This window comes from Lagenorhynchus albirostris, chromosome 9, assembly GCF_949774975.1.
Source record: "Lagenorhynchus albirostris chromosome 9, mLagAlb1.1, whole genome shotgun sequence".
Taxonomy (NCBI): Eukaryota; Metazoa; Chordata; class Mammalia; order Artiodactyla; family Delphinidae; genus Lagenorhynchus; species Lagenorhynchus albirostris.
In genome coordinates this window covers 5216557-5229842 of record NC_083103.1, presented here as the reverse complement: position 1 = coordinate 5229842, position 13286 = coordinate 5216557, and the positions used below count along the sequence as shown (strand labels likewise).

The following is a 13286-nucleotide window of genomic DNA, read 5'->3' as shown; positions in this document are numbered from 1 at the left end:
CAGGGAACACACAGATCTCCAGTCAGGAAGGCAGAGGAGGGGTGTTCCCCGAAGCTGGTGTCTGCCATGTGGTACAAGGAGGGTCATCAGGCTAGACCCCGGTTAGCCCACTACAGGAGGGAGCATCGCAGGCTAGCCCCCAGGCCGGAGCACTAGGTGAGAGCCCACCGAGCTGGGCATGCTCGACTGGGGTCCCCAAAGGCGGCTGGACCCCCGCACCTCCTCCAGAGTCTGGCACTGGGAACAAGGGGTTGGCAGAGGCCATACCTAACAGGGGGCAGAGAGGGGCTGGCCCCTCCCAGAGCCACATGTCGCATGTTGGGGGCAGACCTCTCCTCCCTTCAGCTCAGGGAGGCCTGCTGCTTCCTCCCCCTGTGCCCCCGGTCCCTGCCTGCCAGGCTGGGAGGAATCCCTCGGGGAGAGCATGGGCCGACCCCTGGCATAGACCCACGGCCAGCCTTGGGAGGAAGGCTGCACCTGCATTGGAGTCTGCTGCTGGGCAAGATGGGGGAGAGTTCTCTGCGCCTGTGATGGAGGGTCCCAGCAGCCCCCAGGTGCCACCCTGTCCCAAGATGCACAGTGGGGCAGGTGAGAAATAGACAGGTGATGGAGGGGTTTGGGGGATCTGCACCAGTCCTAGTGGCTCCCCCTCAGCCCGGACTCCCAGGGGTCCGGGGTTCTGCTGGCTCCTGGTGTGTGTGTGCTTGCACATGCCTTTGGTCTGTGTGCTGGGACCCCCCCCCCATACACACACATGCTCATGCGTACGTGGGCACACTCACATGTCAGCCCAAAAGCATAAACGAACTCAAGACCTGATGACCTGCCACCACTCCTGTGCACACGTGCACACGCTCCTCTTACACACACACACACACAAACACATACACACCATGCACACAGGCACGCTTCCCTTTACAGCCTCCTCCCCGGCCAGTCTGCCCTTCCTGCCAGGGGCGCCTGCTGGCCCCCTGCCCCCTCATCCGTCTTGCCTGCCAGCCTGTCCCTGGTGCCCCCACATCCTTCCCACCTTCTCATCTCGCTGCTCAATAGCAGAAGGCAGCGTGGCAGCTGTGCCTGCGGGGAGGTGGCTGAGCCAGGCGGCGGGGGTGTAGAGGGCCCCGAGAGCGATGCCTGGAGGGGACGGAGCCCTGGGCTCCCCAGCCCCACTGTCAGGCAGGAGCGATGCTCTCAACACAGGGGCGGGGCGGGGTGTGGGCCCCGGGGGTGGAGCATGGAAAGTGTGAGGCTGTGTCCAGGCGTCATCCCACCCCATCCAGTTCAGCCCTGCTGTGGACACCCTGCAGAGAGTGCCTGGGGCAGGACTGAGGGGACCCCAGCCGCAGACCCTGTGCCCGCTCCCTCCCCGACGCTGACTTCTGTCCTGGGTGGTGCAGGAGACTTCTGCCTGCCCTACCTGCCCTCCCTGCACCTCTTCCCTGCATCCCTGTGCCTGGACGGCTGTCCTGGGTGGGGAGAGCCTTGTCGAGCTGCACCCCTTCCCCAGCCTTGATGCCCCCTGAGCCCCCCTGAGCCCTGAGCTCATTGCACACCTGGAAATGCACATCTGGGCTGTGCCACCAGCCACATATGGATCCCCCGGAAGAATGCCCAAGGTACTGAGGCTCTCGGAAACACATTGTGTGCAGACACCCCCCCACACACACACACACAACCACGGAGCACCTGGGGCAGGCACACGCCTGGACACCCACACACACGGGCACACAGAGATCGACTTTCTGGCCCTGGGAATGCAGAGGGGTTGGAGCCCTCCTCTGGGTCATGGCCTCTGGAAGCCCCTCTGCTGGCCCCAGGACAGTACTTCTCCAAGTCCCCCCCAACACACACACACACTATGGGATCTTCCCCCTGGGCACTGATGAAAAAGCGTGGGCACAGAGACAGCCACCCCCGGCCCCAGTACACACAGAATGTCCAAGACCACCCTGAGCCAGACCTGCCCCAGACCCTGAGGTCACAGAGAGGGGCCGTGCAGGTGAGAGGACATGAACCATGGACCCCTGGACATCTTCCATTTTATAGAATGGGAAACTGAGGCAGGGAGGTGTGGGGATATGGCAAGAAACATGGTACACAGTGGGTGGCAAAGGGAGGGCCCTGGGCTCAAGATTGTGCCTCACGACCCCCTGTTCAGAAGGGAGGGCTGATGCCGGGCAGATGTGGCCTGGATCAGGGACCCTGGCGGGGTGGAGGCCACTGCGGGCAGGGCAGGCACGGAGAACGTGAGCTTCTCAGTCTGGAGGAAGGCAATGCCCTTCTCGTAGTAGGCAAGCTCGTTGATGAACACAGGGTCCATGGTGGACTCCCCCTCATAGAGCACGTCCTCACCGCTGAACATCTGGAAGATGGGTACGCCAGGCCGCAGTGGCTCAAAATTTCAGTCCTGGGAGAAGAGCCAAGGACCAAGGTTGCTGGGGCTGACCTCTGCCCTGGCCTCAGTGCGGGCCACCCCAGCAGGGACTGCCTAAGAGATGCTGCTCACTTATGGCCCTGCCCACTTGCTCCTTCACTTCCTCGATCAATGCAACAGGGTGTCTGCTGAGATGCCAACTGGCTCTGTGTCTAGAAATGGAGACACCAGTCACCTTAGAAAGGCACTTGTCATTGTGGAAGTGTACCCTAGTGGTTACGGGCACAGATAGTGAAGCCTGCGTCCAAAGCCTTGCTAGCTGTGTGACCTTGAGCAAATCACTTAACCTCTCTGTTCCTCAGGTTCCCCATCTGTAAAATAGGGATTATTCTATCTCCTCCTATTATCCTGAAGTCTAAATTAAACAGCTAATAGTGCTTAAAACAGTGCCTGACACATAGTGAATATAATATAAAAGTTTATTAAATAAATTTTTAAATTGTGGGAGAAATCACTCAAAATGTCTCTTATTCAGCATCCACAAGGAAGATGGGTGGTGGCGCAGGTGCGTGGCATAAACGTAGGTGCCTTCCAGGGGAGGCCGTAGTGTTGTGAAGGTCTGGGATAAGTAGAAGCCCGGCCCGAGGCCTTGGGCCCCAGCAGCTGGTTCAGGTCTCTGGCCCTGGCATTTCAGGGGCGAAGATGTAGTGTCAGCCCCTGACAGTCTCCGTCAGTGATCAGAGGGTCAGAGTGTGTGAGTGGTGCGGGGGAGGGCAGCCTTGTACCGCCGACAGGAGTGAAGCCCCTGAGACCCAGCAGGAGGGACAGAGCAGCTCAGGGGCTCATGTGGATGCCCGCCCCCTCGCACGGCCCCAAACCCTCGGCCTGGCCCTGCCCACCCGCCCCATCAGCTCTCTCGCCGGCCACACCTCCAAGCACTGTGCTGGTCTTGCCTTCAGGCCTCCTACCTGCTGGGCCCTTCCCTGGAACTCCTCTCCTCTCCACCTGGTTAACTTATACTCACCCTTTGGGGCTTGGCTGAGATCGCGCCTCCTTCCGGAAGCCTTCCCTGACTGCCCTTGACCAAGTTAGATGCTTCGTGTAGCCCCCAGCCCCGCCTTTAGCCTCCTGGTTTGTGGTCGCTGAGTCCTTTCTCTGTCCTTAGTAAGCTGAGGACAGCGCCTCAGTCCTATACCCCATTGTCTCACCCGAGCTGGCCTGAGATGGGGCTCAGAGGTGGGGCTCGGCCAGTACCCACTGAAGGAAGGTATAAACAGTGGTTGCATAAACGCAGCCTGTGGGGCGCTGATCTGAGGCAAGCCCCGGGTCTGGGGAACACAGAAGAGGCCGCGTCTCAGCCTGGGATCCGGAAGGGCTTCCTGGAGAAAGTGACATCAATCTGAATTTCTCTAAACTGAAAAGGGAGGAATGGGCATCACAGGCAGAAGGGTGCCTCCTGCCGGGTGGAGGGACTGGACCAGCTTAGCAGGTGGGGGCCCTTGGCAGCCCTGCACTTGGCAGCCCTCCAGGGCTCTCTCTGGGGGAGTAGTCTCCATCTCAGGCTTTAAAGAGTCCCTACAGGCAATTTCCCAAAGCCTTGTGCAGCTCCCCAGCGGGAGCCCCAGCTGGGCAGGGTGCTCACCTGAGGAAGGACCCGGTGAAGGCATGACTGAGGTCATGGCCCACGTAGCGGCAGCAGGCGGCTGAGGCCACCGGGTTGGCCAGCAGCACAGGCATGGTGGAGAAGCTGAGTCTCTGCACCTCCCCTGGGACCCGCAGCCAGTGCCGGGCCAGGTAGGCGCTAGCTGTCTCATTGCCGTGAGTGGCCCTGGTCACGGCCACGTGGTGCAGGGCCTCTCAGGGCACCAGCAGCCAGCACGTCGCCGTGTGGGGTGGCGCACCTGGTGGGTGGACCTGCTTAGGCAACCCTGGCGCCAGCACAACGCCCAGTGGTTAGAGCTGGGCTGGTGGTGGTGAGCCCTGAGGCCTGAGGAGCCCAAGCCCGGCGGGGCGGTTGCTTGTCCAAAGCCGTGGCTGGATGTTAGCTCAGCAGTGTCCCACCTGCACCTCCAGTGGCCCGGGTTGGTCCCTCCTGGTGCCTGCAGTCCCTCCATTGGCACCCTTCCCTTGAGGGTAAGCATTGCCCTCCCCTGCCTTTCTCTGAGGAGATCATTTCTCTGCTCCCTTTGGAGAGAAGGGGTTTCTTTCTCCCAAGTTGAGAAAAGGGGCCCAGACTGGGGAAGATGGATTCACCAAGGCACACTCCCTATAGCAAGAGGGCTGTGCTCCCATTTTATAGATGGGGAAACCGGGCACAGCAGGGGAAGTGGACAGTGTCACAGGAGCTGGCTGTGGAGTGTCGGGTTCCAGGCGACTCCTGTTCCTTCCTGCCCCTCCCCCATGCTCCTCTGAGCTGGTGCAGGGGCCTTAGGGAAGAAGGGGTGGTTACCTGTCAGTGCAGGTCTCAGCTGCCTGGGCCACCAGGGCTGGGATGTGCACCTCCTGGAACGATGGGTATTTATGGGCCAGGAGATCCCTGGGCAGGAAGTGTCTGTGCTGAGTTGGTAGAGAGCAGGGGGCAGGAGTGGGTGATGGGCTGAGGTCCACCCTGAGGTCAGTAGTGCTGGGGTCTCCCTGCCTGCCTCTACCTCACACTGTTGCTTGCTGCTGCCGTGGTCCACTGAGTCCAGGTCCTGCGGCCACGCCCCTGCTCTTGCCCTTGGTCCCTCCTCTGGGAATCTCAGCATTCCCGCCTCCTGGGCCCAGCTGGGGCTCCCGCTGGGGAGCTGCACAAGGCTTTGGGAAATTGCTTGTAGGGACTCTTTAAAGCCTGAGATGGAGAGTACTCCCCCAGAGAGAAAAAAAAAAAAGAGTACTCCCCCAGAGAGAGCCCTGGAGGGCTGCCAAGTGCAGACCATTCATTGCCCAGGTGTCCAGCCAAGGGAGGGCAGGCCTGGAATCCACCACTGGCTGAGCCATGGGCCACCACCAGACCAGGCCACCACAAGTTGCCTGTTGAGATGGTGCCTTGGTGGCCACCCAGATGAGGAATATCCCCCTCCCTCCATCCCTTCAGCAACATGCTTCTGTCCCTGCGGCCCTCAGAGGACCAGGGTCACTCCTGGGCCACCCTTTACCCTAAAGGGCTATGAGCTGTGGGGTCCCAGCTTTACAGCTCTTTGGTGCTTTAAACAATTTCTAAATATTTCATTGTTTTTGATCGTTTTCAGGGACAGGTATGACTCAAGTGATTCAACTTGCTTTGTTTTGGAAATGACCCTCAGGTCCATTTTATAGATGTGGAAACTGAGGCTCAGACAGGATGCCCAAGGGTACCCAGGGCACTAGAGGCAGAACTGGAATTGGAACCTGGGAGGTGTCCAATCTGAGCCCACTCTCCTCTTGCTGCTCTCAAGGGACAAGGGGGTAAGGATGAAGGCTAAGTCCCCCGCACGGGGCCCCAAGTCCTGTCCTTTCCCCCGGAGCCGAGGGTGGTCCCGTGGTCCCTGAGTAGGGAGGCACTGCTGGGCAGTGACCGTCAGGTCACCAGTGCCTCCTGTGTACCAGCACTGGGGCCCTGAAGCTGGGCCTCCCCCAGGCGTCTGGTCCCAGGCCTTCCTCACGACCAGGCTGAGTCCTCCCAGGAGGTGTCAGCCCAGCTCCAGAACCGGGCCCAGCAGCTGGGGCTCCCTCTAGGCCAGCCCTCTTTGCAGCTGCTCAGATCACAGGCAACTCCTCGTGAGGGCTGGGCTCACCTGCACTTTCCTGCTCTCCTGCTCACCCCCATAGGTGGAGCTGTGGGACCTGTCAGGCCTGCTGGTACCTCAGTAGGGTAGCTGGGGGGGTGGGGTCACTGAATCTTCATGGGCAACGGCCCTGGCGCCACAAACGGAGGATAGCTACCATTCGCTCTGTTCGTGGGGCTGGACCTGGGCTCTGGGAGGTTGAGCGACTTGGCCGACCCCCTGGCCAGGGGTGGTGGAAGGAGTCAGTGGGGTGTCTGCCTCCCTCCGGGTCCCTGCTCCCCGCTTCGCTCAGGCTAGGGGCCTCGAGGCCCTGCTTTCTAAGGCAGAAGCCGCAGTCTTTGAGAGGCCCCCCCAGGCTGCCGGGATTCTGCTGTTCTCTGGGTGCTGGGCCTCTTGGGAAGGAAGGAAGGGTCTGAGCACCAGCCCTGGCTACCTGGGGGGTGCTGGAGACCAGAATGCTTCCTGCCAGGAGGTGGTGGGACCCCAGCTCTGGGGAGGACAGCCTTAGGGGGTCCTGGAAAGTTTCACTTCCCCTGGCTGGGGTCTAGCGTCACCCTCTTAGAAGGTATATATATATATATTTTTAATTAATTTATTTTTTAAATTGAAGTATAGTTGATTTACAATATTGTTATATATATATATATATTCTTTTAAAAATTATTTTAATTTTTTAAATTAATTCTTCATTATAGGTTATTACAAGGTATTGAATATAGTTCCCTGTGCTATACAATAGGACCTTGTTTTTATTTTATATATGGTAGTATGTATATGTTAATCCCATACTCCTAATTTACCCCTCCCCCACTTCCTCTTTGGTGACCATAAATTTGTGTGTTTTTTTAGTTTTTGTTTTGAATTTATTTATTTATTTATTTATGCTGTGCCGGGTCTTAGTTGCGGCATGCGAACTCTTAGTTGCGGCATACATGCAGGATTTAGTTCCCCAACCAGGGATCGAACTTGGGCCCTCTGCATTGGGAGCACAGAGTCTTAAACACTGGACCACCAGAGGTCCCCATAAATTTGTTTTCTATGTCTGTGAATCTGCTTCTGTTTTGTAAATAAGTTCATTTGTACTAATTTTTAGATTCCACATATACGTGATATCATATAATATTTGTCTTTCTCTGACTTACTTCACCTCATGTGATAATCTCTAGGTCCATCCATGTTGCTGCAAATGGCATTATTTCATTCTTTTTATGGCTGAGTAATATTCCATTGTACATTTGTACATTACATTGTACATTCCTTATCCATTCATCTGTCGTTGGACATTTAGGTTGCTTCCCTGTCTTGGCTATTGTAAATAATACCACTACAAACATTGGGGTGCATATATTTGTTTGAATTAAAGTTTTCTCCAGCTATATGCCCAGGAGTGGGATTGCTACATCATATGGTCGCTCTAGTTTTAGTTTCTTTAAGTGATCTCCATACTGTTCTCCATAGTGGCTGCACTGAATTATATTCCCACAAAAAGTATAGGCGGCTCCCCTTTTCTCCACACCCTCAGAAAGTGTTTATAGAATGGGAGGGCATCTGGGAGCCAGGGCAAGAGCTCCCAGGAACAGCAGCCCCCAATCCCAACTGAGTGTGCAAGCTCATGTGTGTGTGCGCTGGTGTCTGAGGGTCTGTGTATTCACATCTGTGAGGCGTGTACCAACATGTGTGCGAGCCACAGCAGTGAGAACAGTCTGGAGGTGGGCCTGCTGAGTCACACCTCTGAGCCCCAGGAAGTAGAGGGGGCCCCCAGCCCCCACTGGCTCTGACACCCCTCCCTGACAAGCTGTGTGACTTGGGGAGTCAGTGCCCTCTCTGGGCCTTGGCTCCTGCCTGTGATATGGGAATGAGGCTCCCTCCTGGGTCCGGGCAGCTGTGAGGAGTAAGGGAGCAAAGGGGCAGGTGCAAGCTTGGAGAACGGACACGTGCGCAGCAGACCCTGGCCTGATGGAGGGCAGAGGCATCGTGAGTATCCAAAGGTCCAACTTCTTCACTGCAGTTGAGGAAACTGAGGCCCAGAGCGGGGTCAGAACCTGAACCATCCCACAGAATTGTAAGTCTCGGCTCAGGAGAGCCACGTGACCTGGGAGCCACACCCAAGGGCCACTTTGTTTTTTGTTGTTGCCGCTACTGTTGGTTTTGGCCACACCGCGACCTGCGGAACCTTAGTTCCCCAACCAGGGATCAAACCCGCGCCCCTTGCAGTGGAAGCATGGAGTCTTAACCACTGGACTGCCAGGGAAGTCCCTGTCCAGGGGCTTTGGAGCCCCTGCCTGTCCCTCTACCATCCTGACCGGGTTCTGAGTCCCACTTTGGCCTCTGCTCACCCCCTCCTGTCAGCCTTTCACAGCACCCTCATATCAGGTGTTCCTTTATGACCCCAGGACCACCCTGCCCACTCCTTCTTGCTGGCCTAGTGTCCTGGGGTGGGGGTGGGAAGAGGAATCACCCCATATTGTTGTTTTTCTTAATGACCCACTCTGGACTGTGGCCTGTTCCCAGGGTGGAACCAGCATCTAAGGGACCCTGGGACCACCCCCAAGCCTGGGGACAGCAGCATGCCATGATTGCTGGACAAGCAGAGGCTGCTGTCACAAAAACTGTGACTGTGACAGAGCCCTGGGAAGCTCTGGGAGGTGTGTGGCCGGGGCACCTCTGCAGCCAGGGCCTCTGCCCAATGCTGGCTTAACTTACATGAGAGTCTGGACTCTACTATGTCCGGGGTGGGGGCCCCTGGGCCCCAGACACATATGATTCCATTTAACACTCACACCAACTGTAAGAGGTAGGTGGGAACCCCATTCTACAAGGTAAGGCTCAGAGAAGTTAAGGGACCTGCCCAAAGGCACCCAGTAACAATATGGCCATGGACTGACGCAAACCCAAGCTTTCTAGGTGACGGAGCTACTGCAGGGACGGGTAGGGTTCTGGGTGAGCCAGATGAGGGCCACGAGACCATAAATCCCACTGTCACTCAGCTCTGCCCTGCTTTACCGTATAAACTCAGTTCAGCCCTATCCTGGCTCTAAATCTGTTTTCCCATGTGTCAGATGAAGAGACCAGATTTAGATTCTGCCCGCCCTGACCTCTCTCTGGGAGATTAGAGCAGGAATGACGATGTGGCCAGCATGAGCACAACCCCCTCCTGTGCCCATAGCAGACATCACTAATCAACCATTGCACTCCTTCCTATAGATTCCACACACACCATCAGAGTCCTTGTAAATAACGCACTTCAGGCCAACACCAGCGACTGGCCAGACCTGAGTTCAAGATCAGATCACTTCAGGTGAGACAAACCCAGCTCCCCAAACCAGGTGTGACTGGAGCTGTTAGAAATCACTCTGTATTTTGGGAGCTTATTTATAGATCTGACGTGAGGGAGTCTTTTCTAACCACCAGAGCTGCCCAACCTTGGGGGTAAGTTCTCTGTCATCAGATATGTTCAAGCAGAGGGTCAACAAATCTGTCAGGAGGCTGCAGAGGGGACTTTGGCCCTGAAAGGGGCTGGACTAATGTCCCAGAGGTCCTGCCCAGCCAGGGGTCTGTTCAGACAAAGCCCCAGGAGCAGGATCTTTGTGTTCCTGGACAGGACACCAGCCTTTGGGGGGCCACTGAGCACCTGGGCAACAGCAGGACAGGGGGGTCGTGGGGATGGGGCACTGGAGATGGACAGGGTGCTCACAGAAGGAGGCAGTGCTGGTTGCCCAAGGCCCAGCTGAGCAGCTGCTGTGTGCAGGCAGAAAAGGGCGAGTAGCGGATGTCCTTGAGCTTCTCCAGGCCCGAGGGGGAGAGCAGGCAGGCGCGGTGGTGGGAAAAGGCGTCGAAGGAGAACTTGCCGTGGGAGCTGCCCATTCCGCGGTTGTGTGCATGGGCACGGAAGTGAGGGCCCTTCAGCAGCAGCCCACCGCCCAGCAGGGAGCTCAGGGAAAGCCAGGCCGTTCTAAGAGCCATTTTGCAGGTAAGGAAACTGAGGCCTTGAGAGGCCTGGGGCCTGGATCAACAGTGAGGGAAGGCAAAACTGGGCCTTCCTGGGTCTGGGGTGCCAACCTGAGCTTCCCTGGGAGTTGGGGCTGGAGGGTGAAGGAGGGCAGGGCTCAACGACTCCCCCTAGTGGCAGGGACGGCAGAGTCGGGTAGATGAAGCCCTCCTTGCCTCCAAAGGGGCCGCTGCTGATCCGGTGAGTGTCGCCCCTCTGAGCTCACAGAGGGGAGTCCGTGGCCCTGAGAAGCGGCACCCAGAGTCACAGCAGCAGCAGTGCACAGGCTCCATGGCAGCCAGCCTGGCTCTGCCTGCCGGGTCCCACCTTGGCTCTGCCCCCTCCCCCTTCAGGGGCTCTGCTCGCCCACACAGAACTTTTGCACGACTGAGGACAAGAGGGCCGCCCCGGGGCAGGACAGATAGAGAGGGCACCTCGTCGTCCGGGCGGGAGCTGCCCCGGCCAGGGCAGACAGTTGGCCAGCCACGTGTTGCCAGCTTCTTGACGCTGCCCCCCGTCTCTGCCAGGCACCTGTGTGCAGGGAGCCGTTGTCCAGTGGCCTGGATTATAGTCACACAGGAGGCACCTGCTGCCCTAACCCTCACAAGTGGGCCGGGAAAGGGGAGGTGACCGGTCTCACCCTTTTGGGCCCCTCTGTTGCTCCCACCTCTGTCCAGCCCCACCTGGCTGCTGTTGGAGAAGGCGTACAGGGCCAGGGGCTTCTCCCGACGGCGGATGAACTCGATGGCCTCGTCCAGGCTCCTCACGTTCATGATGGGCAGGATGGGCCCGAAGATCTCCTCCTGCATCACCGGCTCCGTCTCCTGCACGCCCACCAGCACCGTGGGAGCTGCCCGGGCACAGGGCGCGGCTCAGCCCCAGGGGTGGGGCCTCGGGCAGGCAGGGCCCAGGGACCCAGGGCTCCAGGCTCAGGGACGTTCTGGGGAAGGTGATCTCCCCACAGCCCCCAGGAAGTGACCTTGAGGGGCTCCCCAGCCTGACCGGGGCCCGTGGGGCCCAGAGAACCCCTCAGCCTTGGTCTTACAGTCAGAGGGTGACCGGACCTGAGGTCCCGGGTCCCAGCCTGCTGGGGAGCAGCGTCACGCTCTGAGCCGTTCGGCCCGGGAGACTGGGGCTGCTTTGTTCACAGCGTAGCGGGTGCTCAGGACGGGCTGTTGAAATTCAGAACCAGGAATCGTGGGCTCATAGGACCTGTGGTCACGGCCCCGTGGAGCAGCAGATCTTGGGGCTGAAGTTTGGAACCTGAGCCCTAGAACTCTGGGGTCTGAGCTTGGAGGATCCAGAGCCTGGGCCAGAGGGCTGAGTCGTGGGGTCACAGGCTCGGACACGGCAACGCGGAACACTGGTGTCACGGAATCATGGCACCAGAGCCGTGGACCAGGCTGGGCTCTAGCAGTGGGGTCGGGGAGCCTCAGGGCCCGAGGTTACAGGCTGGGCCCAGACTCGGGGCCCAGCTGTGGCCCCCAGCGTGGGGGGGCCTTAGCTGGGGTGGGCTGGGAGTGGGGCACAGTGGCAGGGAGGGCGGGACTCACCGATGTAGCGATCGCTTTCATCGGTCTGGCCCCCGATGGCCACATGGCCACAGCTCAGCAGGCCCCGGAGCCGCTGGAAATTCTTCTCGCTGATGATGCGGCCCAGGTCTGGGGAGCTCTGGGGGTCTTCGCCATAGAAACGGGTGATGGCACTCTGCAGGGCGGGCAGCAGTCGAGCCTGCATTTCGGGGCTGCACAGGATATAGTCGGGGGCCACGCAGGTCTGGCCGGAGTTGAAATAGCGGAAGAAGGCCACGCGGTTGGCCACGGTCTGGGGGTCGCAGTTGTCGTCCACGTAGCAGGGGTTCTTGCCCCCCAGATCCAGCGTGACGGGCGTCAGGTGCTTGGCGGCAGCAGCCATGACGACCTTGCCGACTCGGGGGCCTCCTGGGGACATGAGAGTTGACCCCAAGCCTCAACTGCCCTTGGCCAGATGGTTCAGGCACCACCTTCCCAGCCCATCCTGGCTCACCCCCTGGGTTATGCCCCCTGCCCTGCTGCACCCGGATCCCACCGTGCCAGGCCCACCTGCCTGGGTTGATTGCCACCTGGGACGCTTCACCCCACTGGCCACCACTTCCTCCTTCCACGGCCTTCTCCATCCCATTCTCAATGTCCCTCTCCCCCAGGACACTGGTCGGGGCCACCCTCACTTGTGAAGAGGATGTAGTCAAACTTGTGCTCCAGCAGCTGCCCCGTCTCCTCGGGCCCGCCCAGCACCACGGCAAAGCAGCTCTGCAAGGGGGGACAGACGGCTCAGGGGACACTGCAGGACCTCCTACCGGCAGGGGTGCGGGTGTGGGACGCAGATGCTGAAGGAGCAGGCCCACCCTCACCTGGTCCAGGTATCGGGGCAGCACCTCGGCCAGGACCTTCTCAGTGCTCTCGCTGACCTCCGAGGGCTTCAGCAGCGCACATTTCCCTGAGGGGCAGGGCGGGGTGGGGCAGGAGGGGGGCGGCAAGTTGTAGCCACTCCCCGTCTCCATTCAGTCCTCACACCTGCAGGGCAGGTGCGGGCCTCACTCCACCTTCAGGGGAAGAATATGGCTCAGAGAGTTGCCCTGCCGGCCCCAAGGCCACACAGCCTGGGGATGGTGGGCCAGATGGGAACCAGGCCTTCTTAGCCACCTGGTGCCCCTCTTTCTTGGTTCTGTGGGTGGCTGTGAGGCCACGAGGCTGGGGGGACTGGCAGGGGGCAGGAAGGAGGAGGGTCTCTTTCACCTGCCGCGAGGGCGCCCACCAGGGGCACCAGGGATAGGTATGGGGGTCGTTCCAGGGGGCGATGATGAGCCCCGGGCCCAAGGGCTCCTTCCGGATGAAGGCCGAGTCCAGCGGCATGAGCTGGGGTTTGGGACAGTGAGGCCCCACCGAGGATCACCCCAAAGCCCACTCCCCAGAGTCCTTGAGCTGCCTGTGCAGTGGAGTCCCCACAAGGAGACAGAGGTCCCGAGAAAGTCAGCAACTCTCCCTGGGCCTGGGCCGAGCTGCCCTGGAATTGCCCCTGCCTGGCCCACGGGCTCACCCTGGCGGGGCGTCCATGGGAAGGCCTGCGGCAGGGCTGACTGCGGCCTGGAGCCCATCCGGGCTTTGGCCTGACGCCCAAGGGAGCCCCAGTGGGGCTGAGA

The 13286-nt window shown here is 59.4% G+C and overlaps 2 protein-coding genes across 2 annotated transcripts; both read right to left on the bottom strand.

The window, feature by feature from the left end:
- Window positions 1-2140: 2140 nt before the first annotated feature.
- ACY3 (aminoacylase 3) lies at window positions 2141-5121 on the bottom strand. The gene is given in 5 exon segments (XM_060159791.1): window positions 2141-2407; window positions 2977-3004; window positions 3006-3056; window positions 4017-4228; window positions 5023-5121. Coding segments are annotated over 5 exon segments (657 nt in total).
- Window positions 5122-9810: 4689 nt separating this feature from the next.
- Window positions 9811-12999, bottom strand: ALDH3B2 (aldehyde dehydrogenase 3 family member B2). The gene is given in 9 exon segments (XM_060159783.1): window positions 9811-10020; window positions 10232-10298; window positions 10543-10561; window positions 10776-10958; window positions 11662-12048; window positions 12315-12396; window positions 12498-12583; window positions 12883-12930; window positions 12933-12999. Coding segments are annotated over 9 exon segments (1149 nt in total).
- Window positions 13000-13286: the final 287 nt, after the last annotated feature.